Here is a 27,585-nt window from a genome sequence, read left to right as displayed (position 1 = left end):
CACTTTAAGGGGTTATAGGACCTATTGATGTGATGTGTAAAGTTTCAATCAGAATAAAAAACACTTTAAGGCACACGAAGACCCCCCCCCCCCCCCAAAAATGTATACAAGACCCATATCCAAGCATGCAGCCTGGGTGACCAAGAAAAATGGGGGGGGCGAGCGTGTGGGCCCTTCCCCCCTTAATCATACCAAGCCACATGCCTAAAACATGGGGAGGTACCTTGCAATGGGGGGTCCCCCGGGCAAAGCACATTGACCCCATGTTGAGGAGGATAAGGGTCTCTTCCTCACAACCCTGGTCCAGCTTTTGTGAGGGTCTGTGGGTGCTTATTAAAATTGAAAATTATTTTTTTTTTCTTTATAAATCAGCCTCTTAGCCATGGATGCCCCACTTTCTAGCCATCGCTGGCTTATATATGTGCCCCTATTTATACACAGTCCTAACAGAGGTATATGTTTCATGCCCTTACAACAGTTTAATTTATTCAAGTGTAAAATAAAAGGAAACCTATAGGGTTAATGTTAATTACCTCTCCTTCTGAAACCACTAAAACTTCGTTGTCATGTTGATCCTGTAGCTTCATTACATTCTAAGCCAAAGACTTGGCAAATGTATGTTGCTTAGGAGTCGAATGCTTGTTTCACTTCAACATTCCCAAATGTTGTTATAAGAAGAATGGCAGTTTAATGGCTGTTTTAAAGGAGGGCAGAATTGATGGCCGCCTTATTAAAATCATTACAGGTTTTCCTTGAGGCTGGGTTCACACCTCTGTGCGGAGCGGCTCACTGCAGGGGTCCGGTGCGTCCCTGTTCACCGTTTCAGGTCCAATTTCAGTCCAAATTTTGGGCGGGATTCGGACCTACAAAGAACCAGAAGACACACAGGGCCCCTGTGCAATTTGCTCCGTAGCCATCCAGGAGTTGTGTGAACCGGCTTCATTGAGGGCCGGTTACAGGCTCCTGCCATGCCAATTGGATGCGGAAAAACCCACATCCAATTTGCATAGGTGTGAATCCATCGTAAGTGTTTGCTGAGTTGAGTAACATTTGCAAACATTTATAACCTTAGATCTTAGTATAACTGTTGAGCCTTCATCTTTCTTTCTCAACAGAAGACCAGCACCATCCTTCTTCAGGCATTATCCAGGTTCAGCATCTACTTCCAAGACTGAGAAGCTTGTCCAGTTATTTTTTTTTTCAATCACTTTGGATTTATTAGAAAAAAGTTGGAACCTCTAAACCTTTTTTTCATAGTGCTGGAATATAATCTTACCTCATTGGAAGGAATGTAGCTTCAGTCCCTGTCTGGCAGGTGTTAGTTTTTCTCCCAACATGTGACATAGACCACATTTAGAGTGGGGAAGGGTTTGAACCACTGTCAAAATTTTAATTGCTAATGTTCTCTGATTGGATGAGGTGGAGATTGGGATGTTACTGTCTTGCCTCTCCACTTTGTCCAATGAGAGCATGCCTTGCATTCATTGAGAAAAATACAAAGCTCTCTGTTAATGGTACCTGTGCCGAGCGAGCAACTTTCTTGTTTTCACTACGCAGTAGAGCAGCCACTCAACTTGGTAACCGGAAGACAACAGAAATTGTTGTAGCAGGACCTGCTACAATGATCTTCGACTTCCACAGCAGTCTTACAGGTAAGTAATGTGCATAATTACATTGGTTCAAACTAGATCAATGTAACTATGCAAAAAAAAAAAAAAAAAAAAAAACCATATCTGGAGTTCAGCTTTATCTCCCAAAGTGTTCCTCTCCAGAGATGTGACACCAGCAACCTCCCTTGCGGACATCTTCACAATGTTTTCTTCTGGGTTTGGCCTTTGGCTGTCTCGAATCGCCGGCCTGGGATGACATAACACCCATGTATGCTCACAGGAGCTAACTCATCCAAGAAAATTGTTACCAGGTAAGACTACCTGTAAAATACTTGTCTTCGAATTTAAAGCGGAGTTCCGCCTTCCCCTCCAAAAATTAAAAGTCAGCAGCTACACATACTGTAGCTGCTGACTTTTAATATTAGGACACTTACCTGTCCTAGAGTCCAGCGATGTCAGCACCGCAGCTGATGTTTCCATCGGCTGTCGGGTGCTGCCGCCCCCCATTGCCGGTAAGGGAACCCAGCAGTGAAGCGCATTTCTATTGGCTCGGCGGCAGGGGAAGGAGGGAGCCGAACTTCCGGGACGGACAGCCGCGGCGCTGCGTCCCGGAAGTGGGGAAGGGTACCTGTCAAAAACAGGTACCCGTTCCCTCCCTCCCCCCTGAAAGTTGCCAAATGTGGTACCGGGCGGGGGGGGGGGGGGGGTTGGGGTTGGAGAAGCACAAGAGCAGAAGTTCCACTTTTGGGTGGAACTCCGCTTTAAAGTAAACCTGTAATAAGAGAATATTAGGGGCTGTGACTGATGACCTTTAATCACGCTTACATACTGTATTCTCTCACTACAAATTTCCCTTAAAGCAGCTGGAGCATTGGCATTTTTGGAGAAAATTTACTCAGTGTGCAGGCCTCCAGCACTGCAGGTAAAATTGTGTGTATAGCCAAAATGTATTTTTTATATAATTGGAAAGAGAAAAACCTCTATCAGGTTTTTCTTTTTGCTGCTTGTGTTTGGCTATGGAGATTTCCTTCACTTCCTATCCTAAAGATAGAGACTCCTCTCATTTTCTGTTGTATCTTGGTTAACCACTTCCGCACTGCGGCAAAGTGGCTCGATAACGTCTGGCAACGTAGTACTACGTCACCAGACATTCCCCTCTCTCGGGGAATGTCTGGTGATGTCTCTCAGTCACAGCGGGAGTCGGGCCAGGGGAGGAGCGGTGGCGATCGCCGCTGCTCTTCCCCGATCGTCGGGGAATCGAGTGTGGAGATCCGCCTGCTTGTGTAAACAGAGCGGGTGGATCTCCTAAGTGACAGGCAGGGTCAGATTGCAGGGTTCAGCATAGCTGAACCCTCGATCTGTCCTTGTGTCACACAGTCCCCTCCCCCCACACACGTCAGTAAGCACCAGGCATACATTAACCCCTTGATCACCAATAAAAATTAACCCCTTCCCTGCCAGGGTCATTTTTACAGTAACAGTGCATATTTATAGCACTGATTACTGTAGTAATGTCACTGGTACCCCCAAAAGTGTCAAAAATGTCAGTCAGGGGTCCGATCTGTCCGCTGCAATGTCGCAGTCCCGCAAAAAAAAAAAAAAAAAAAATCACAGATCACCGCCATTACTTTTTTTTTTTTTTTTTTAACACCAAAAATGACATAAATCTTTCCCTTAGTTAGTAAACGCAATAACTATTGCGCAAACCAATCAAAATACACTTATTGCAAATTTTTTTACCAAACATATGTAGCAGAAAAATTGGCCAAAAACGTAAAAAAAAATTTGATTTTTACATTTTTTTGGGGGGGAATTTCATATAAAAAAAAATGTGAAAAATATTGTTATTTTTTCAAAATTGTCGCTCTTTTTTTGTTTATAGCGCAAAAAGTAAAAATCACACAGGTGATCAAATACCACCAAAAGAAAGCTCTATTTGTGGGAAAAAAAGGACATCAATTTAATTTGGGTACGGCATAGCACGACCGTGCAATTGTCAGTTAAAGTCACACAGTGCCGAATCGCAAAAAGTGGCCCAGATGTAAGACAGCAAAATCCTTCGGTGGTAAAGTGGTTAAATGAAATTCCACACTTGGCATTACAAAAATAAAAGGTTTTTTTTTTTTTTTTTTTAACAATAAAAAGTTTTCAATAGTGGATGCTGCACAGCGCTCCACATATGTTACAGCGTTTTCCAAATAGGATTGCACTCATTATGTTCCTCAAAACTCTACAAACATAACCCCATGATGACAACGTGAAAGAAGTTTGTTCGAAATCTTTGTAAATTCATTAAAAATAAAAAAACTCACATGTACATAAGTATTCAGTCTTTGCCATGACACTCAAAATTGAGCTCAGGTGCATCCTGTTTCCACTGATCATCCTTGAGATGTTTCTACAACTTGATTGGAGTCCACCTGTGGTAAATTCAGTTGATTGGACATGATTTGGAAAGGCACACACCTGTCTATATAAGTCCCACAGTTAACAGTGCATGTCAGAGCACAAACCAAGCCATGAAGTCCAAGGGATTGTCTGTAGACCTCCGAGACAGGATAGTTTTGAGGCACAGAAAAAACGTATGCAGCATTGAAGATTCCAATGAGCACAGTGGCCTCCATCATCCGTGAATGGAAGAAGTTTGGAACCACCAGGACTCTTCCTAGTGTGGGCCGCCTGGCCAAACTGAGCAATCAGGGGAGAAGGGTCTTAATCAAGGAGATGACCAAGAACCCAATGGTCACTCTGACAGAGCTCCAGCATTTCTCTGTGGAGAGAGGAGAACCTTTCATAAAAAACAACCATCTCTGCAGCACTCCACCAATCAGGCCTGTATGGTAGAGTGGCCAGGTATAAGCCACTCCTCAGTAAAAGGCACATGACAGCCCGCATGGAGTTTGCCAAAAGGAACCTGAAGGACTCTCAGAATTTTGTGGCCTGATGAAAGAAAGACTGAACTCTCTGGCGTGAATGGCAAGCATCATGTCTAGAGGAAACCAGGCACTGCTCATCACGTGGCCAATTCCATCCCTACAGTGAAGCATGGTGGTGGCAGTATCATGCTGTGGGGATGTTTTATAGTGGCAGGAACTGGGAGACTAGTCAGGATCAAGGGAAAGATGAATGCAGCAACGTACAGAGACATCCTTGATGAAAACCTGCTCCAGAACGCTCTGGACCTCAGACTGGGGCAAAGGTTCATCTTCCAACAGGACAACGACCCTAAGCACACAGCCAAGATAACAAAAGGAGTAGCTTCGGGACAACTCTGTGAATGACCTTTAGTGGCCCGGCCAGAACAGAGATTTGAACCCAATTGAACATCTCTAGAGAGATTCTGAAAATGGCTGTGCACCAACCCTCCCCATCCAACCTGATGGAACTTGAGAGGTCCTGCAAAGAAGAATGGGAGAAACTGCCCAAAAATAGGTGTGCCAAGCTTGTAGCATCATACTCAAATAGACTTGCGGCTTTTTTCACTTTTTATTTTTAATAAATTTACAATGATTTCCAACAAATTTCTTCCACGTTGTCTTGTCATTATGGGGTATGGTTTGTAGAATTTTGGGGGAAATAATGAATTTAATCTATTTTGGAATAAGGCTGTAACAAAAAATGAAGTGCTCTGAATACTTTCTGGATGCACTGTAGATAGATAGATAGATATACACATGGTCACGGAAGCACTACATAGATTTAAAATTTTCTCATACAGTTAGCACCACTGGTATAGAAAACTGAAGAGTCCAGTTAGGATAAAAATTTTAGCATAACATCATCCATCCCGGACTGAAATTTTGGACAGACTAATTTTTAAGTCCACAAGACTGGAACACCAACCCAGCATTAACCTCTCCATTCCCTTTCTGTTCTACTGTAAAGAGTCTGGGCAAAGGAAAAAAAAATTATAAAACTCCATGGTTTTAAATAACCACACATCATAGGTCATACACTGCACCACCCCTTAATAAATATGAGATTGCACCCCACCCTTTCAGAAACAGTTTTTTTTTATGTTTTTGGGTACCATTGTCGCAATAGATGTATTTAGTACATGAAGCAGACTTGGAGAAACAAAAACAACATTGTATGCTTTAGATTTGCTTTTGAGAAATAATGACCATCTTAAAGTCATTGAAAATAAACATGAAAAAAAAAAGTTGTTTTTTTTTTATTTACAAAAATAGTTTAGCGCAGAATTAAATAAACTACAGTTCACATTGTATATTTGTCACCTTGCAATACCCTTGTGACTATTCAGTTGAAGAAAATACTGCATCTGTACACATAAAGCAGTGTAGAGATAAAACACAAAATGTGCGCCTGGTTGTTTTACCATGAAATTACGCTTCTCTTGTAACCAGAGTTCTCTTTGACCAATAAAAATATGATGCCATGACTGACATGTTTGTCAAAAGACACATATGGGGTATAGCAATATAAATATGTCCATTTAGACCCCAATCCAATAAGGTCAGTAGAGGCAAAAGGTCCTGCAAAGGGCCGAAGTCAACAAGTTCAGTCACTGTCAAATTCCTCTATCTTTAATTCTTCATCTTCCAAAACTGCTTGAGCTGCTACAGGTTGAGGTTGGCTGGTTGGCAAATCTGCTTCTCCTCCTTGGCTGGAAAGTAGAAGTAATTCTCGATGCCCATCGGTACCTTTACGTACAGCATTACCGCTTTCATTTATACTGGGCACATGGCTTGGATCCTCATCCTCATCACTGTCAGCATCTGCACCTGGATCTTTGTCTGCCAGTGCTTCGAGCTTCATCCTGGAACAACAAAAATATAGGAACATCCAGGCGGGAAGTAAATCCAAACCATGTAACACCATAACAGATATGTTAGTATCAAGTGAATGGCTACAGCAGATAATTATATCGCTTCCTTCAACAAAAGCACTGAACAGAGCATTTAAGGGGATGAGAGGAGCCTGTCTTGTATAGTCAAACTGAAGGTGATGGCCAAGAAAAAGGTCATTGGCTCCAAATGGGAGATTACACTACAGCAATGCCGAACATAAAAAAAATTATACCAAAACCTGCATACAGCCTATACAGAAAAATGTATGCTTTGGACTTGCACCATGCACTGCACAAATTGTGGCTGGATCCTGATGAACTGGCTAAAATTGGCTTTCGCAGGTGGCCTTGTTGGTTGCCTGACATCCTTGACTGAAAATTTGAAGGAGCTAGCTGGAAAATTTTCAGCTGCATTCAAATGGCTGTTGCATCCAATAGCCCCGCAGGAGGCGGAAGGAGAAAATCTTTAAGCGTATGGTCTGCCAAAGGTAGCCATACATGGTTTATTTTCTTTTGTTCAGCCGGTTCTTAGAATGGATGGAGGAATCTCCACTGTCAGCTATTGTTTTCATGCAGTTGCTGTACCCGGGGCTGCCTGAATACAATGGAACCACCAAACAGTATCTGTATCTGAAAGGATGCAATCACCATTAAGCTATCAATTTTCCACCTGGCTCAGGTGCAACAGATGGTGCTTTCAGGACCACCCATGGCTTGAATTTGAACTCACTTATTAGGAATTAGTAAGAATTCAAACTGTTTATGGGCAGCTTTAACCCTTTTGCTGCCAGGTCCATACCTGGGGGGCAGGGGGGGGGGGTTCACACTCAATTCGGTGGCTGCAGCCACTGGGATTGTGTGTAAAACTGACAGGCAGACTCATGCCTGTAAGATGGATGCATTCAGGCGGCTATGCTCGATTACCTCGACACATCCCTGGTACTGTCGCCTCCTGTGTGCGAGCCCCCGCCATGTATTTTTGGCTCCGCTTGCCCATCTGCGGGCCCGATATAGACATGGCGGGTGTCGGTGGGTAGAAGGGAAGGAGAAGAGTGGATGTGTTCTCCCCTACTTGCTGTGACTCGGAAAGCGACCTATATGACGTCACTTCTAGGTAAGGCTCTCAGTGTTCCCAGTTAGAATAGCCAGGAGGGGATGTAATCTGCATTGCAATACAGTCACTGGGGCCCAGAGGAGACATGCAGGGACTTTTAGACCCTGCTTGTCTCAGAGAACCTGTCACCTAAAAATCATCACATAGGGGACTTTTTATCCCCTATGTGAAAAAAAAAAACAAAAAAAAGTTACACTCAACAACCCCCCCAAATGTTGAGGCCCCTCACCCCACATATTTGCATGTACGAACGTAAATGCAAGTGTCGGGGGGGCCTACGCATGAAAGCGTCAACAGCGATACACGAGTGAAAGCAATAATTCCAGCACATGACCTCCTCCATAACACGGCATAGCCTATAGAAAATATAGGGTACTGAAGTTTGTCGCCATTACACAGCTGCAGACAAATCAAAGGTTTGACATGTTGGGTATCTATTTATTATTAAATTTGCTAGACCTTTGGGGCAATATCAAGTGACAAAAAAAATTGGAACTACCACTATTTTATTCTCTAGGGTGTCTGCTTTCAGAAAATATGTTTGGGGGTTTTATGTAATCCTTAGTCCTAAAATGATTTGTTAAACAGGTGTGCAAAAAATGCAAAAATGGCTCTGGCAGCAAAAGGGTTAAATAAAAATAAACATTTAATATGAGATGGTACTTGATCCCCTACCGCTTTGCTATGTTGCACCCCCCCCTCCCCCAAAGCCCTCTATGTGGGAGAGGATGTGGTCATACAGGCACCCTACTGCATACTTTTTGGTCCTGAAAAACATTGGAAGCTACTGGAGCAACATCTTTTATTTCAGGGCTTGACAAATTTGCTTTGAATCTAGGAGCAAGCTAAAACAAGTTAGGAGCCAGTTTTTTTTAGCGTAATGGGGCAAGGCAAGTAAGCTGCGCTCCCTAAACCTAACTTACAGCAGAGCGGCTAGCCAATAACCCTGATGTAACGCTGTCACGGTTACAGGCTGGCCAAAAAGAATGACAATAAAAACCTGTTATAGGGTGAAACTCATTATTATGCCCTCTCCGCAATTTTCACCAATTCCCCCCACAGCTCTCACCCCTTCACAGATCCACCTGCATTTTCTTCTTGGGAGCAGCACAAAGTAAGGGGGTGCATTGTGATGTAAGGAAGGGTGCAAGACTCTTGACTTCTGATGGTAGGGGGGGGGGGGGGTTTGACATCTCATGTAAGGGTGTAAGGGGGCGTGAGGTGCTCTGGACATCTAATCAACCATAATGCTCATGCGACCCACGATGAAATTGAGTTTGACACCCCTGCTCCATCTCCTTCCTTCACTTCGCTCACATTCCCCTAATGCATCCCTTTTATTCTTCTTCTTCTCCGATTCCATGTGCCAGGACAGTGCTACCTGGACTAGATCCTCTTGCAAAGCCATGTATAATGACTACTAATGAGGTCCACTCCAGTAAGTCAGAAGTCACATGTATAGTATTACTCTAGCAACCTAGAGGATGTAACAGACACTTCCAACTGTATGGTTTCTCTCCACTCTTTCTTTATAACGCATGTTAATATAATATACTTTATTGCCATTGTATACATACAACAAAATGTATCAGGATACTCTTTCAACGGCAGAAAAACATTTCTCAACACAACCACACATACAAACTCCTAGCACATGCCCACATATCTGTTCAAAGATAACAAAACAAAATTTTTATTTATTTTTTTAAAATTAAAGTTCCACATTAAGTTCCTAAAACTCTTTACCTGGTGGGGTTATGGACAATACAGCCCTAGGGAAAACACTATACGTTAAGTGCTTAGTGTGCCTTTTTAGTGTACTACATATTTTCCCTGATGGCAACAGGACAAACACTACGAATAGCTTTTGTCCACTTTTGTAATCAGCTTGTATATGCTTTGTCCAAATTCAGAATGATCTGCTGTGCTGTTTTCACCACATGAGACAGGCACTTCTTACCCTCCGCCCTGCAGCTGGCATACCATACTACAGCCCAGTGGAGAAGAATACTCTCTATGGTACAATGATAGAAATTGACCAAAAGCCTTAAAGGCAATCCAGCTTGCTTCAGTGCTTTTTTTTTTTTTTATTAGAAAAAAAAAAAGTATTTTGAGGCCATGACAATTCCCTTGCAATATGTCCACCCGTTCCACCCCCTCACCACCTATATATACAGTATTTCCCCAAAAATAAGACCTATCTCTGTTTTCTAGGATGGCTGCAATATAAGCCATACCTTGAAAATATTGCCCTAGTTAAAATCCTTGTAAAATGATGTAATAAACGCTATAAAAAGAATATATAATGTCCAGTGTGTGTCTTTATGTATCATTATTGTAAAAAATACCTTATTTACAGCGCCGCTGGGTGCTCACGTGACCTGTCAGAGCTCTCCTCCTCCCGGCTGATGTCAGAGGCCCCTCCCTCGGCAGTGCTTCGGAGCGGGTAAGAAGAGCTCCGGCGGGTCATGTGAGCGCCCGGCAAAGCTGTAAATAAGGTATTTTCTACAATGATACATAAAGACACACACTAGACATTATATAATCCATTTAAAGAGCGGATTAAATGATTTTACAAGGACTTTAACTAGAGCTTATTTTGGGGATTACAGAGATGGGGACTCCTGAGCTGACAGGGAGGGAGAGGGGAAGAGAAGACAGGGGACACATAAGACATCCCCCGAAAATAAGCCCTAATGCATTTTTTGTAGCCAAAATGAATACAAGACCCGGGCTTATTTTTGGGGAAAATCGGTACCGGGCAAGGATTGATCTTTCTTGATCTCCTATGATCCACTATTATTTCTTTAGTTTTTGTAGCATTGAGTATTAAATCATTTTCTGTACATCACTCAACCAGATGTTAAATTTCCTGCCTATAAGAGGTTTCATCATTATCTTGTAGGAGTCCAACTAAAGTGGTGTCTTCAGCAAACTTCACAATAGTGTTAGACACATGTATGGGAGTACAGTCGTGTGTAAACAATGTAAACAGGGCCGGACTCAACACACATCCCTGTGGTACCCCTGTATTCAAATTAATAGTATTAGACACCTGATCACTTATTCTCACGATTTGTGGCCTGTTTGTTAGGAAATCCATAATCCATGAGCACAGCAATGGATATAGGCCCAAAGCATTTAACTTTTTCACTAATGTGTCAGGAACTACTGTGTTAAATGCTGAACGAAACTCAATGAATAACATCCTAAAAGGAGTTTGAGTGCTCAAGATGTGTCAAGGAAGTATGCAACACAATAAAAATTGCATCATCTGTGGATCTGTTTGCAGGATAGGCAAACTGATACTTATCCAAATCAACAGGAATTCTTGCCTTAAGATTTGATAATACAAGCCTCTCAAAACATTTCATGATGATATGCAATGTTTACTTTGCAATGAGAAATGATCACACCGTGTGTTTAGATAATGTCATTGTAAGCATTCCTGTGCCTTATTTTTCTATATGTCTTTGAAATGAATAAACCTTTATCCTTTAAAGCAATATATTCCATGCATGTCTGATAAAGATGTCATTTAAAGAGAAACTGGCATTGCCTAAAACATAGAAAAGCTAAAAATATAGTGGGAGAGCAGGCCATTTTTGTACTTGCAAGAAACTGCATTAATCTTCAGATAAATCCTTGTGTCCTTGTGGAACCATATGTATCAAAGACATAGGCAATGCACAGGGCCTCAAATATTGCCTTAGATGAGAATAAATCCCATCCTCTAAAAACAATCAGCTTTCAAATGATAGGACATACACCTATATCAAGTGCAACAGTGACAAAATTAATTCAGATGGCAACACATCAGCTACTCCGTTGTACAATACCTAATTCTGAGAATAATTACCTTGCAAAATGTCTCTTTAAAGGTAATCGGCCAACATCCTGGATATATGCAATTTGTGCTGGGGAAAAAAAAAAAAAAAATTAAATGAAGATCAGCAGATCCATATTCTAAATTATGTTTTTGTCCCATATGCGTTTCTTACCTGGATTTCTCAAGGGATTTGTAAGCTTAGCTAGATATGGGATCACCTGGGTTTGAAGGCACAACGGTGAGGAACAGAAAATTGAAAACAGTTCTCTAGCTGCGAGAGAGTTTTCCTGGTACTGTAAAAAAAAAAAAAAAGTAAAAATGGAGACGTTACCCTGATGACAAAATTACTTGGTAATCATGTTTTTAAACCCGGAGTAAACTACTGTATCTTTTCTGTGAAGCTTATTACAGGTTTATTTAGACCAGGGGTCTCCATACTATTAAAGGGCAAGTTTACCGTTTTCCAGACTTAGAGGGGGCCAGACTGTGGCCAGTGCGAGTAGAAAATGTCTTGGTGTCAGTGGCATTAAGCAATGCCTCATAATTGGCATTAGTGGGGGGAATATTGCCCCTTTGTTGGTATTAGGAGAAGAAATAGTGCCCATCATTGGTATCACTGGGAGGAATAGTGCCCTTAATTGGTATCAGGGGAAGGAATCGTGCCCCATAATTTGTGTCAGTGAGAGCAAAAGTGCCCCATTGTTGTTATCAGGACAAAGAATAGTGCCCCATCATTGGTCTCAGTGGGAAGAATAGGGGCGTGCATTTGGGGTCAGTGGGAAAAATAGTGCCCCATTGCTGGGGTCAGTGGTAGGAATAGTGCCCTATTCTTGGTATCAGTGGTAGGAATTATGTCCCATTGTTGGTGTAGAAGGAATAGTGCCTTGTATCAAGGGGAGGAAGTGTCCCAAAGGCCTGATAAAGGCAAGCAAAGGGCCACATCTGGCACCCAGGCCGCAGTTTGGAGCCAACTGATTTAGACACCGCAAATGGCACAACAGTGAAATTGTGATTTCTGTAGACCAAACCTGGCTTTGAGGGAAGTTGTACAGATGCTTTCAATGGTTTGTTTCTTACATGGCATTTAAAGTAGAACTATAGCTTTTTTTAGTTTTGGATAGAGTGGAGAAGGGTTAGAACAGCTGTCAGGTTTTTATTGCTATCTGTGTTCCCGTTAGGGAGATTCAGTCTCTCTATTTGTCCTGTTTACCATTATCATAGAAAGTGCAAGTAAATGAAAATCAAAAATTGCGGGTTGTGTCCAGAAAAGTAATAGAGGGGAAATCTTCCAATGGAGACACTAGGTCTGGTGACCTGGGGGTCCCCAAGTAATACCCTTAATTTGCAGGGAATACCTCTCAGTTACTGTTTGGCTATGGGACAAGAAGTAAAGGGAAATCTCGGCAATGGGACAAAGATGGCGAGAAAAAAAAAATCTGACCCTCCCTTGTTGTATCCAAAATGAAAAGAGAAAAAAAAATTGCCTATAGTTCTACTTTAATAGTGAACTAGGTGTATTGGGTCACTTACCTATAGATCTATATCCTGCTGATCTACCAAAAAGAACTTGCAGGCACCCACAGTGCTGCAGGTTTTCTCTGACTCTGTGGCTTTTTGGAAGCACATACATGCAGGGCAGATGTAGCAATGAGATGACAAGACTCAGAATAGTCCAGCATGGAAGAATATGCCAGCAGATCATTAAGATGGGAGCATGGAGTGACGAGCATTTATATACAATGCACATACAGAGTGCAATTTAGTTTTCAAAATGGATTTACACAAAAACTTTATGAATAAGCCCTTGCACTGGAGCTTGAAGACACGACACTTAAAGCTTCCATTGTAAAGCAAATTTGTTTAGTTGGGCAAGAACACCAATTTTGAAGGGTGGATAAAAAAAAAGCCCAGAAATTGCTATTTAGACTTATTGTCAATCACTCAAGTAATCAGCCCAGAAAAATCAATAGATTTAAAAGGAATTGTAAAGTCAGAAGGTTTTTTTTTATCTTCATGCATTCTATGCATAAAGATAAAAACCCTTCTGTGTGCACCAGCCTCCCCAGCACCCTCTAATACTTACCTGTGTTCCCTCTCTGTCCAGCAATGTCCACGTGTCCCTCGGTCATCCGGGACTTTCCCTCCTGATTGGCCGAGACACAGCCGCGGCGCCTATGGCTCCCACGGCTATCAAAGTCAGCCAGCCAATCAAGAGAGAGAGGGGGTGGGGACTGAACGGCAGCTCCGTGTCTAAATGGACACACAAAGCTGCAGCTCGGCTGCCCCCATATCAAGCTGCTTGCTGTGGGGGCACTCGATAGGAGGGAGGGGCCAGGAGCAGCAACGAGGGACCCGAGAAGAGGAGGATCCTGGCTGCCTTGTGCAAAACCAACTGCACAGAGGAGGCAAGTTATAACATGTTTGTCATTAAATAAATAAATCACGTTCAAGTGGAATTCCAACTTAGAGCCCATTCTTATTGAGGCGACACGACTTCGGGGGGCGACCTGTGAAGTCACGTGCACCGCGACTTCGGCGCGACTTGCAGAGACTTCACATAATGGAAGTCTATGCAAGTCGCTCCGAGGTCGCCCCAAAGTAGTACAGGACCCTTTTTCTAAGTCGGAGCGACTTGTGTCGCTCCTATTAGAACGGGTCCTGTACTACTCAATGGACCGCGACATACCGCGACTTGTCAGGCTGACAATTTGCGCTAATGTGAATGGGCTCTTAACCTCAACCACTCAAAACAGTCCCCTCCCCCCTCCAAACACCTAAGCTTCACCTATTTTCAGGCTGGTCTAGTCATCTGATCCAGCTCTCCTGTGTCAGTCAGCGTGGCTTCAGGGGAGAGGAGGGAGAGCTGACAACGGATTGGCCATTGAAGCCTATGGGTGATGTCATCATTCCAGGCTTTAGTAGCCATTGTCAGAGCACTCTCTCCTCTCCCCTGCAGCCACCACTGGCTGACATAGGGAAGATCACATCTTTCTTAGGTTTGTACACATAGGTGTTCGGAGTGGGGAGAAATTTTTAAAAGTAGTTAAGGATAAGCTGGAATTCCACTTCAATTCCTTAATGCCTAAAGTCAATAGTTACACAGAGTTAGAGGCTTTCATCACGGTTCTGTGAATTCCCACTGCAGATACAAGCACTCAAATACTAGTAAACTTGTTGGAACCCCAATTCTCTGCATGTACTAGTGCCATTTCTTCTAGAAACAGTTTGATCCCCAGCTTTATCTTCAGTTTTGTGATTGTACAGGTTTCTCTACCGTTTTGAAAATGCAAAGTCTGATTTCACAGCACACTGTAAGCTTTTAACAATGTGCATTTAAAGCTGCAGTAATTCAGACAGAGCCCATCTAATTTTCTGGCTGAAGGATGCCCTGAATAATCTAGCCCTTTCTTTTCTGGCCTTACTATGTCTGGCCTGCCAATTTTATCAATTTAAATTCAGTTATTTTAATGGAGGTTCAGCATTATATGTGGGTGTTACCTTGGGAGGTCTGCATGCACATGCAGTCTTGCCTAGGAACGCCCACTCCTCAAGACTGACATCCACCCATTAAGGAATTTTGATATTTGCATACCTTTCCTCCAAAGAGCAAACCCACTGCCTGTATCAGAGCTCTTAAGTGGAATACTAAGGCAGAGCACTGGTCCCTTGCACCACCCATGATCTGCATTGCAAAGGGTAGCACAGAGATACAATGATGGCACTGGGTCTATATAATAAAAGGTATTTATTAATAATGGAATGTATTATTTTAAAATGTCATTAGCATGAGGGGAAATTAAAACTAGGGAGCGCAAAAAAAAAAAAAAAAGCAAATGACACTTCAGCTTTAACTATAAGGTAGTATAAAAAGCAATGTAGTCCTTCCTGTAGCAGAAGCTTTTCCGTTAAAAAGAATGAATATTAAATAACCTCTATGGCAACAAAAAATGAATGCATAGCAGACAAGGTTTAAATTACCACTATGGCAACCAAGAATTGGGCTGGACATTATGTCGCTCCGTCACTTCCGCTAAAGTGGTTCCCGATTGTGGAACGCATTCGCACCTGGACATCCGGCTCGGACGCAACACCACCAGCACATGACATAAGGCTATAACTGTGAGTGCATAATTTATGTTCAATAAATACTGAGATATACTACACTATGGCCTGTCTACCTTCTCTATTTGGGGCATGATCTGAGGGATCCCCAGGGACATCGGAACAGGCTCCTTGTGCATTTGGAGGCACGTGCATCCATATCCACCAGGACCAGGATACATAGACTCAGAGGGAAAAGCAGGATCACCCATTTGCTGTGCAAGGCTTACTACCCCTTCAAGGGGAGGGCATTGCGGTGAGTGCATTTTCATTAGGGTCACGGAGCACCGCACTGAGCACAGCAAAGAAAGAGTATATTACAGCACTGGCATTTACACATCTCTTGTTTCCACCTTTGGCACTATAGAAACACTATCAACTGGATTGCACGTTTGAAACATTCATTTATTTTTGCATAAAGCACCTTTCACAGGTGCAATTTAACGTGACTGACAGGATTGCAATAGAGGAATTTCCTCTGAACTGAGCACTTGCAAAAGTGCACCTTATTGAGATTGAGAAGAAGGACTATTGGTTTATTGTATTGCACATGGCACTAGTGCACTCTACATAATATTGTTTATAATATTTATATCAATTTTATTTTTATTGATTCACTGCACTAAGTCACCTTTATAAAAACTTATATAGATTCAATTCACTACACTAATGTCACTTATATTGGTGTATTAATTTATTCTGTTGGATTTTTACTGGTTGGTCACCAGCACCTTTATATTCATATTGATATTTATTTACATTTTTAAATATTTTCACATACCGTATTTATCGGCGTATAACACGCACTTTTTCCTCCTAAAAATGGAGGAAAAAGTAGCACTGCGTGTTATACGCCGATATAACAAAAAAAAAAAAGTCCAGAAAGCAGTCAGCGCCGAGAGGTAGAAGGGGACGGGCGGCGCCGAGGAGAAGAGAGGACGCGCTGTCATCGGAAGTCCCGCCTCCTATGCCGACGTCAATCATAGGCGCCGGGACTTCCGATAACAGCGAGTCCTTTCTTCTCCTCGGCGCCGGCCGCCCCCTTCTACCTTTCGGCGCTGACTGCTTTCTGGACAAGGGGCGAGGCTGCAATAATGGGCGCTGGCGAGGCTGCAATAATGGGCGCTGGCACTAGCTACATGAATGGGCGCTGGCACTAGCTACATGAATGGGCACTGGCACTAGCTACATGAATGGGCACTGGCACTAGCTGCATGAATGGGCACTGGCACTAGCTGCATGAATGGGCACTGACACTAGCGAGGCTGCAATTATGGGCGCTAGCGAGGCTGCAATTATGGGTGCTGGCGAGGCTGCAATTATGGGCACTGGCGAGGCTGCATGTATGAGCACTGCGCTGGCGAGGCTGCATGTATGTGCACTGCGCTGGCGAGGCTGCATGTATGTGCACTGCGCTGGCGAGGCTGCATGTATGTGCACTGCGCTGGCGAGGCTGCATGTATGTGCACTGCGCTGGCGAGGCTGCATGTATGGGCACTGCGCTGGCGAGGCTGCAATTATGGGCACTGGTGCTGGCGATGCTGCATATATGGGCACTGCACTGGCGAGGCTGCATGTATGGGCACTGGCGAGGCTGCATGTATGGACACTGCGCTGATGAGGCTGCATTCGTGGGCACTGGTAAGACTACATTTAATTTTACAAAAAAAATTCTGAGTTCAAAGCTGTTTATTTTAAATTTCAGCTTTTTTCCTGAAATTTCTGCCCTAAAATTTAGGTGCGTGTTATACGCCGGCGCGTGCCGGCGGTATTTGCATAAGGATTTTGTATATGTGTACACCATATATCAACAAGGCTAATAGTTAGACTCCACATCCAGAGTAGCACCACCACCCATACATATTGCATATATAACCAAGAATGTGAATATATAACAAACACACACACACACACACGAATGTATAAGTTCTAGTATACATGAAATGCAATAAAAAACAAACAGTTTGTATATAATTTGCTTGTGGCTTGCATACAGAGGATGATCGGGTAGGCTTAATGGCTAGTCTGACACACGATTATGTTTTTTTGTTGTCATTGACAGAAGAAATTAATAAGCAAGATCTACCATTCAGAGCGGTCATATTAAAATATATCAGGCTAAGAATTATAGTGGAAATTAGTGCTGAAATAATAAACATTTCAGAAGTATCAGGAATAGGACTTCCAAAATAAGAAATGTGGTTCACTTAATCCATTAAAATGTGATGGATACGATTTCTAGTTGACCACTTCTGGACCGCTCATTGTGTATTTATGTTGCCACTTTGACGTTAAATACTGGGGTTATGGCAGCAGATCGCTACCATAACCCCAGTATATCTTTACACAGCAGGCAGTCCGCTTTAACATAAAAGTGGTCCCAGCAGCAGATTCACCACGGGATCACTTTTATGGGCAGCGGGAGAGGTGCCCAACCCCCTCCCGTTGCTTCCCGGTCATTTTCCCCACTTACCGGAGTGGTCGGCAGCAAGAAAAACGATCTGACCCCCTGTGCGGATGGGCAGGATGTCGAATGAGGGCAAGACCGGAGAGATGTCAAACGTCACTTCCGCCTTCCAGCCTTATATGCTCCAACTTTTTATTGGGGGGGGGGGGCAATATTTTTTTTTTTTTTATTGCTTTTTGACCCCAGATCTCACATTAAACCACTTGCTGACCAGCCGCTGTAGTTTTACAGCAGCAGGTCGGCTCTATTATGCGAGACGTTGTACCTACATGTCGCTTCGTGTACTAGATAGTGGGAGCGTGCATGAGCTGCCAGAGGCGCGCACATTCGCCGAATGGCCAGAGGGGGAGCCAATCAGCGGACGCGATGTCCACTGGCCACCCATGATCGCTCCCTATTGAGATAGGACGACGGTCTGCCTATGTAAAAACAGCAGACCACTGTTCTGTCAGAGATGAACACAGGGATCCTGTTTCCTCCTATTTAGGAACACAGATCTCTGTGTTCATCCAGTGAGTCGATCCCCCATACAGTTAGAAAGCTCTCTCTAGGAGCACACTTAACCCTTCGAGCGCCCCTGGTGTTAACCCCTTCCCTGCCAGTGTCATTAGTACAGTAACCATGCATATTTTTAGCACTGATTATTGAAGTAATGTCACTGGTCCCCTCAAAAGTGTCAGTTAAGTGTCCGAGCTGTCCACCGCAATGTCGCAGTCCCATTAAAATCACTGATCGCCGCCATTACTAGTAAAAAAAAAAAAAATAAAATAAAAATTATATAAAATATATCCCCTAGTCTGTAGACGCGATAACATTTGCGCAAACCAAATCAATATACCTTTAGTGGGAATTTTTTTTACCAAAAATATCTAGGAGAATACATATTGGCCTAAACTGATGAAAACTTTTGATTTTTTTAATTTTTTTTTTTTTTATACGGAATGGTTTATAGCAGAATGTAAAAAATATTGTTTTTTTTTTTTTTTTTCAGAATTGTGGCTCTTTTTTTGTTTGTAGCGCAAAAAAATAAAAACCGCAGAGGTGCTCAAATACCACTAAAAGAAAGCTCTACTTGTGGGGAAAAAAGGACAACAATTTTATTTGGGTACAGTGCCGCACGACCGCGCAATTGTCAGTTAAAGTAACGCAGTGCCGTATCGTGAAAAATGGCCTGGTCATTAAGGGAGTAAAACCTTCCGATCGTTAAGTGGTTAAAGAGGCCCTGTCCTGCTTATTTCTATTACAAGGGATGCTTACATTCCTTGTAATAGGAATAAAACAGAATTCTTGTAAAATCTTACCGTAAAAATTCCTCTGACAGTCACCGCCCCTCATATAGTCTTCACCAATGCATTCCCAACTCAGTTTGTCTTCTGCCTAGTTAGGAGTAAGATAGGCTTCCCTGTGCTGGGGCTACAGTCTCAGCCTTTCTTCTGTTTTATTTATATTCACGGTCCAAAAACCCCAAAAGAGCGGCGACTGTCAGAGGACTCAGAGAAAAGAAATTTAACGGTAAGATTTTACAAAAAAATTTAATTTTCTCTTACGTCCTCTGACAGTCGCCGCCCCTCATATAGTCTTCACCAATGGGATGTCCCAAAGCAGTGTAGACATGAGGGGTGGGAAGCGCAACCGTCACAAAGGCAACGCAGCACCCAGGTCAGAGAAAGGAACCTTATCTGAACCAAAAAGGTAAACTCTGGGTAACAAGAAAGCTCAACAGGAGCAACAAACCCAGGAAAGCAAATCAAACAAAGGGGGAAAACACCCCAACAGACAGGGACGGGCAAACGCCATGTCCCCCTCAAGGCACGGCCGCGCACAGGACTTTGCGGCCAAAGGAGGCATCTGCTGATGCCAAAACGTCAAGTTTGTAAAATTTGGAAAAGTTGTGCACGGACGATTAAGTCGCCGCCTTGCACACCTGGGCCCCCGAAGCTTGATGCCGGAAGGCCCAGGACGCACTCACTGCTCTGGTAGAGTGCGCTTTGACAGGGAAGGGCGGTACCCGTTCCCTAATAGAATAGGCCTGTACAATCGTCTGTCTGATCCATTTTGAAATGGTTGCCGCAGAAGCAGCCATACCCTTCCGAGGGCCCTCGGGAAGGACAAAAAGGGAATCAGACTTCCTAAAGGATTCAGTAGACAACATGTACACCCTGATCACCCGGACTACATCCAAGGAATGCAAGGCAAACTCCTTAGGATGCTTAGGATTCACACATAGCGAAGGCAAGACAATATCCTCGTTAAGGTGAAACTCGGAAACCACCTTAGTAAGTAACGTTTAGTTAGGTCGCAAGACCACCTTATCCCTATGAACAATCAGGTAAGGGGAGTGGCAAGACAGGGCCGCTAACTCCGACACTCTGCGGGCAGATGTGATCGCCACCAGAAAAGCAACCTTCCGTGACAGCACAGGCAGAGGAATCTCCCTGATGTTCTCAAAGGGAGGACATTGCAAAACTGACAGGACCAAATTCAGGTCCCAAGGAGGTAAAGGCGCCCTCCGAGGAGGAGCCAAATGATGCACCCCTTGAATAAAGGTGCGTATCAAAGAGTTTGACGCCAAGGGGCGCTGGAAAAGGATTGCCAGTGCAAACAACTGACCCTCAATCGTGGTCAGCGCAAGACGCTGGTCTACACCAGATTGCAGGAAGGCCAACACCCTTTCCCCCGAAAAAGAGCGAGGATGGACGCCCCTGGATTCACACCAGGCAAAATAAGCCTTCCAGGTACGGTAATAGATTTTACCGGACGAGGCCTTCCTAGCCTTGAGCAGGGTAGGAATGACTGCCGACGAGAGACCCCGATCTCTCAGGACCTGGCTTTCAACAGGCACCCCGTTAAAGCCAGCGACTGTAAAGCAGGATGGAAGATCGCCCCCTGAGACAGTAGATCGTCTCGTAACAGGAGCCGCCATGGAGGTTCGACAACCAGTTGCATGATGTCCGCGTACCAAGACCGGGGCGGCCAGTCCGGGGCCACCAGAATCTCCAACTTCGGTTCCAAGACCAGCCTGTGAAGGAACCTGGACAACAACTGAAGAGGGGGGGGGGGGGGAGGCATAAATCATAAGATACTGATTCCGAGGTATCTGCCAGAGGATCACGCATTCTTGCCACAAACCTTCCCATCTTGTTGTTTAGCCGGGACGCGAACAGATCCGCATCCGGGGATCCGGCTGCACCCACACAGGGCGGCCCCGAAGATGATCCGACCAACGGAGCAAGCACAGTCTGATCGCTCGCAGTTCCAAGATGTTTATTGGCAGGGAGGATTCCTCCTCCGACCAAGTGCCCTGGGCAGACAGCGTGCCCAGAACTCCACCCCAGCCCGACAAGCTGGCGTCTGTGGTGACCACCGTCCACAACAACGGCCGGAAGGATTTCCCCTCCGTCAGAGCCGGAGACTGGAGCCACCAAGGAAGATCCGCTCTGATTTAGTGGCTCAAAGAGATCCTCCTTTCCAAGGAATGAGGATGCTTGTTCCACCTGGCCAGAATCTCCGCTTGCAGAGATTGTGTGTGGAACTGTGCAAACGGTATCGCCTCGAAGGCCGACACCATCAATCCCAAGGACCGCATGCAGGTCCTGAACGATGAGGATTCGTTGTCCCTGAGGGACCTGACCTCGTTCTGTAGAGTCCGGAGCTTGTCCTCCGGCAGAAAGACTTTTGCTTGGGCGGAATCCAGGACCATCCCCAAGTAAGGGAGGCGAACAGAAGGAGACAAGGTCAACTTCTGAACGTTGATGGTCCACACGAACTCCTGGAGCGTCTGAACCGTAGTTGACAGATTGCATAACAGACACTGGTTGGCATTCGATCTTAACAGGAGATCGTCCAGATATCCCAAGATCGCAGTTCCCTGCGCCCGTAACAGGGCCAGAACAGGAGCCAACACTTTGGTAAACACCCTTGGAGCCGAAGCGAAACCGAAAGGTAACGCCACAAACTGATAGTGTTCCTCCGCGATTGCGAATCGGAGGTATCTCTGATGACCCTCGAATATGGGGATGTGTAGATACGCATCCTTGAGATCGATAGAAGCCAGGAAAACTCCCGGGCTCAGGGAGGCCACCACCGAGCGGAGGGATTCCATGCGGAATTTTTGAACCTGCACGAAGCGGCTCAGAGCTTTCAAGTCCAGAATCGGACGTACCTTACCCTCCTTTCTGGGCACAGTGAACAGATTCAAGTAAAACCCCCGAAATCTGTCCCGATGCGGCACCGGGACGATTACTCCCTGGGCGAGGAGATCCAGAAGAACTGCCCGATGAAGATCTTGTAAACGATCTGGGGTCAAACGAAGATTTGAGGGAAAGAATCTGTCCGCTGGACGCGAAAGGAATTCGATCTTGTAACCTGATCGAATGATTTCCTGAACCCACCTGTCTGGAATCCGGAGCAGCCAAGGTTCGAGAAAACCGCGCAGACGTCCCCCCACTCCTGGAACGGGTGAGGGCATCCCTTCAGGTCGAGGCGGACTGGGCAGCTTTTGACTTGCCCGCCCAAGGCTTCTTCTGGCCACCATGGCCTTTGAAGGATTTGCCCTTGTCCTGTGCCTTGAAGGCACAAAAGGACCCCTGATTTAGTTTAAAGGAAGGGCCCCGCTTACCATGGAAAAACTTACCCTTGGGATTATGGAGCAGCAGAGTGCTCTTGCCCCCAGTGACCCCTTTAACCAATTCGTCCAGGGAGTTCCCAAAAAGGCGATTCCCCGGATAAGGGATGTCAGACACCGTCTTTCTGGAAGTCTGGTCAGCCAACCAGCTCTTCAGCCATACCAAACGACGGGTTAGCACCGCGACAGCAGACAGTCGTGCGGCCAAAGGGGCCTCATCCAAGGCTGCGTCACACAGGAACAGAACAGCCTGAATAATCTGGTCCACTATCTCCAAAGTAGCAGGAAGGGCGGAATCAACCACAAGGGTGCATCTGAGCACCTTGGCCCAATCTACCACAGCCTGAGACACCATGACGGAGGCGAAAATAGGTTTCATCAAGGAACCCGCTACCATATAGGAGTGGTGAGCAAGAGATTCCATCCACCTATCCGTAGGGTCCCTAAACACCGGAGAATCCTCCGCGGGCATAAGAGTGGCCTTGTTCAACCTGGACACCGTGTGATCCACTTTAGGGGCCACGGACCAGCACGAATCCGTAGGAGACGCAAATGGATAACGGAGCTAAAACCATTTAGGTACCACAAAATTGCGCTTCAAATTGCGCCATTGTTCGTTCACCATTTTGTGAAACTCAGCGGGGCAAGGAAACACTTGTGCCGCTTTCTGGGTTCTACGGGTCCCAAAAGAAGACCGCTTACCCGGCGGGTTGGGCTCATCTTCTAAATGTAGTGTATCCTTAACAGAGGTAATAAGCGCCGACATAGCAGCGCGTTCTCTGGCTGTCCCAGAGGGGGAATCATCCCCCGCCTCCCCTTCCGACTGAGAAGACCCCCAGAAGTGTAGCTATACAGTTACCACGCTTGCTGAACGATCTGGCTGCATGAAGAGAGGAAGTGATGTCACACCGCTAGAGGATAAATAGAATTCGGGCTAAGGAAAAATGGTTGCCTATAGAACTCAATGGGAGGCTCCGGGAAAATGGCCGCCGAACACATGTATAAAACACCTTGCCACACCAAAGATGGCGACCGGGCGGAAGAGAAAAATTATCAAAATGTATTTATTTATTTTATTTTTTTTAAAGGGTCAATGTAAAAATAAAATAAAATAAATAAGAAAAAAAAAAAAAAAATGTAAAGCGCCCCTTCTTTCCGAGCTCGCACTCAGAAGCACATATGCAACACCCACATATGTAAACGGCATTCAAACCACACAAGTGAGGCATCGCCACGATCGTTGGAGTTAGAGCAATAATTCTAGCACTAGACCCTCTCTGTAACTCTAAACTGGTAATCTGTAGAAAGGTTTAAAGCGTGTGTATATTATATATATATATATATATATATATATATATATATATATATATATATATATATATATATATATATATATATAATGTTTGGGGGTTCTAAGAAATTTTCTAGCAAAAAATACTGATTTTAATGTGTAAACAAGTGTCAGAAATAGGCCTGGCCCTTAAAGCGGAACTTCACTCCCTCAATCAACATCAACTATTTTTAGTCCTTATGCTGCTAGAATTAGTAAATAGATAGGAAAGTAGATCATTTTTACATTACTTTAGTTACTTCCTGGTTTTCTATGCCTAGGCAAATGAGGTCATACATCCCAGCAGCCTTAAGGAGGGGAGGGAGGGTTCTAAGCTCTGCCTATCCCTAAACTAAAGCCAAATGGATTCCAGGAAGTAAATGATACATGAATCATCTGCCCTTACTCAAGATGGCCACTGCCAGAAATGCAAGGGGGTGTTTTTCAAAATGATTTCTAAGCAAAGACAAGAATGGAGACATAAAAAACACAACTATATAAGCGCTAAGAAATCCATCCGCATCACATGATGTATTAAAATGAACAATAGAAGTCCAATGGGGGAGTCTTTTGTTTAAAAGAAGTCTAATAAAGCAATCAAACGATGTGATAAAAACAGTCCTGCTGTACCTGGCAGCTTTTGATCAGAGATGAAGGAGGAACTCTGGAGCAACATGAAAAACATAAACAAGAAAAGCGCTCAGGGTGCAGACTGCTTTAATAAAAGTAATTAAAATTAAGATAAGCAGCAACTCACAAACATTAGGTCATGGACAAGTGTGGCATACCGTACTTTCAACAGAGGAATGGCACCACCCGGTGGATCCTGTACACACTTGTCCATGACCTAATGTTTACTTTTATTAAAGCAGTCTGCACCCAGAGCGCTTTTCTTGTTTTTCAAGAATGGAGACATGGATGGATGGAAAGTTTGCTTTGAATGTTAAAAATAATTAAATAGCATTTTTGGTTTGTGGTGCTCAGATGCAGTGCAGTTCCACTTTAAGAGGAATCATGCATGTATTTAGAGAACGATTGCTGAAATGTAAAACTATACAGCTTTAATGGGAAAACATTTAATAAAATAATTATTCTAAGTACCTTTTTATTAGCCAAAAGCCATTGTGGTTTGTGAAGAGGCCGAAATCCAACTCCTGACTGACTGTTGGCAAAAGCCCTGGAGCTGTTGGAATGTATAACTCCTCTGCAGGCCACTGATGAGCTGTATACATTGAGGGTTGTCCGAGACTGCAGAAAAAAATAAATAAAACGGGAAACATGAACATCTGACATATTGAGTTATATCGGCTTAAATTTAGATTAATTAAAGTGGTTCTAAAAATAAAACTTTTTTTTGGAACCTTAAAGAATTCCCTGTTTCAGGACTTGCTGTGCCCTCCTACCCCTCTCTAAACACTTGACTCCTAGATTGAGCCAGCACTGTGCCTGGCTGCAGTCTTCTCTCCTCTCCTTCTTCACAGGGGTACTGACAGGCAACAGCAGAAGCCATTGGCTCCTGCTGCTTTCAGTCAAATCCAGTGGAGTGGGAGCAGGGGACAGGACCGAGATGTGTCAAAAGACCCACACAGCCCAACTTGGGAGCGAGCTAGCAGGTGCACCACCATTGGAAGCAGTTTCCTATAGGGGGGCGCACCAAGAAGAGGAGGTTCGGGCCACTCTGTGCAAGTAAGTAGAACATGTTATTTAAAAAAAAAAAAAACTTTACAATCAGTTTAATCGCTTCAGCTCTTCAGGGTACCAATATACCCCTAGTTTTTACATTTACATTATGAGCCTTAAAGTAATACATACATACATTGTAATAATGGAGACAAACTAGGCGGCCTTGCAAAAAATATTTTATTTCCTATTCTAATCTACAGGGGAAAAAAGAAAAAAAAAAAAAGTACTATTTCAACCTGCATTCAAAAAAAAAATAAATAAAATAATACTAATAACAATATACACACACACACATATACATACACATACACACACACACACAGCTTTCTTTTACACACGCACATTTTATTCTATGGTTTTGTCCAGTTTAAATTGGCAATAAAGTGATGTTTTGGTGGGTAGCAAAGCAAAGTGGTTTGCAAATGAAACAAAAAATGTATTTTTAAAATGTTGCACTTTTTTGGGGGGGAGTTACATAAATGGTAAAATTAGAAAAAAAAAATCTGTAGAAAGGGAAGAAGAGGAGAAATTAATTATTAGGGTTGATTAAAGGGGGTTGTAAAATCAGAAGGTTTTTTTATCTTCATGCATTCTATGCATGAAGACAAAAGGCCTTCTGTGTGCAGCAGCCCCCCTCAGCCCCCCTAATACTTACCTGAGGTCCCTCTCTGTCCAGCCATGTCCACGAGGGTCTCAGTGGTCTGAGATTATCCCTCCTGATTGGCCTTTGACACAGCAGCGGCACCATTGGCTCCAAGTCAATCAAAGCCAACTAGGCAATCAGCGGAGGGGGGGTGAGGCTCAGTGTCTGAATAAACACAGGGAACTGTGACTCAGCTCCGATGCCCCATAGCAAGCTGCATGGCGGTTATACGCAAGTTGACCTATCCATTGACTGGTGTACAACCAACCTGTTGGAAGATTTTCTCTTGATCAACTGAATGGCAGGGAAGTCTCCGCATTGTCAGAATACAGACACAGCGGGAAGGATTTCCCCATGCACATCAAGTATGTTTATGGCGGAACCGTCTCATTTTCTTTTGTGCAACTTGCTGGTTGAATGAAAAAAACTGCCCCATGCCTGGCCAGCCTTACGTTCAAAATTCTCAAGTGGCTAAAAGTGTAATTATATATCATACAATACCCACACAAGACGAAACACCTATAAAGTCCCCTTTTACAAATTATAATTCTATATTCAACATGCTTTGACAACAGAATATTGTCAACCTAGAGCCACCTTACTACCACAGGAAACCATACTAATTTTTAGGTTTTAGGGTAACATTACCCAAAAGTGGATAAGGTTTCCTGTGGCAAGGGCAGCATTCGAACCCTGCCAGGTTTTTTTTGTCAGTGTCCTTTCCTCCAACCCACGCAGATTTAGGATTCACAGAAGAGTTCCATTGCCCTATAAGTGCAAAAGGCCGCAGGATGTGGAACTCTACTGTGAATCTTGGCATCCCTACAGCAGGCAGTATATTATTCTGTATGGTAAACTTCACATAAACTGGCACAAAGTGTATGTAAAGCTAAAACTTTTAATCGTTATCATTTAGAGTAAGAATGTGAAAACACTAAATTGATTTAGATTAAGCTCCTTACATTCCAGTCCCCGCTAAGAACGTCTGCTGTACTAAAGTACTCGCTGGCTCGGACAACATCATCAATATCCGAGAAAAAGTCGAGATAGTTTTGGTGAAGATAGAGATTGAACAGCTCACTTCGCATATGTGATTTCTCTACAACAACCTGAGTAAAGAAACAAAGGGTAAAGGTTTAAGGGACAGTGGCAACTCTAATGCCCCATACACACGTGCAGATTATCTGCAGACTTTTGTCTGCAGACTTACCAAAACCATATAATATGAGGTCAAACCTAAAAACTTTCAATTTGTATGCAATCCGGCAGGCCCTTGCACTACATATAAAAGGTAAGTCTGCAGACAAAAGTCTGCAGATAATCTGCACGTGTGTATGGGGCATAAAGCATACAATCAAAAACAGAACATACTGC

General features: G+C 43.9%; 1 protein-coding gene across 1 annotated transcript in view; it reads right to left on the bottom strand.

Annotated features, from left to right (window-relative positions):
* Window positions 1–5,768: 5,768 nt before the first annotated feature.
* Window positions 5,769–27,585, bottom strand: part of RAD17 (RAD17 checkpoint clamp loader component) — a 65,300-nt gene continuing 43,483 nt past the window's right edge. The window contains exons 13-17 of the mRNA XM_082243680.1: window positions 27,174–27,320; window positions 24,987–25,133; window positions 11,536–11,656; window positions 11,394–11,451; window positions 5,769–6,390 (exon numbers count right to left, since the gene is read on the bottom strand). Coding sequence (XP_082099806.1) covers window positions 6,132–6,390; window positions 11,394–11,451; window positions 11,536–11,656; window positions 24,987–25,133; window positions 27,174–27,320 — 732 coding nt within the window. The 3' untranslated portion in view covers window positions 5,769–6,131. The remainder of the gene's footprint in view (window positions 6,391–11,393; window positions 11,452–11,535; window positions 11,657–24,986; window positions 25,134–27,173; window positions 27,321–27,585) is intronic.

The sequence above is a fragment of the Pelophylax lessonae genome, assembly GCF_965119305.1.
Source record: "Pelophylax lessonae genome assembly, chromosome: 1".
In the NCBI taxonomy this organism is placed as follows: domain Eukaryota; kingdom Metazoa; phylum Chordata; class Amphibia; order Anura; family Ranidae; genus Pelophylax; species Pelophylax lessonae.
The sequence above is the reverse complement of the archived record's forward strand: the minus strand, read 5'-3'. Positions and strand labels throughout refer to the sequence as shown.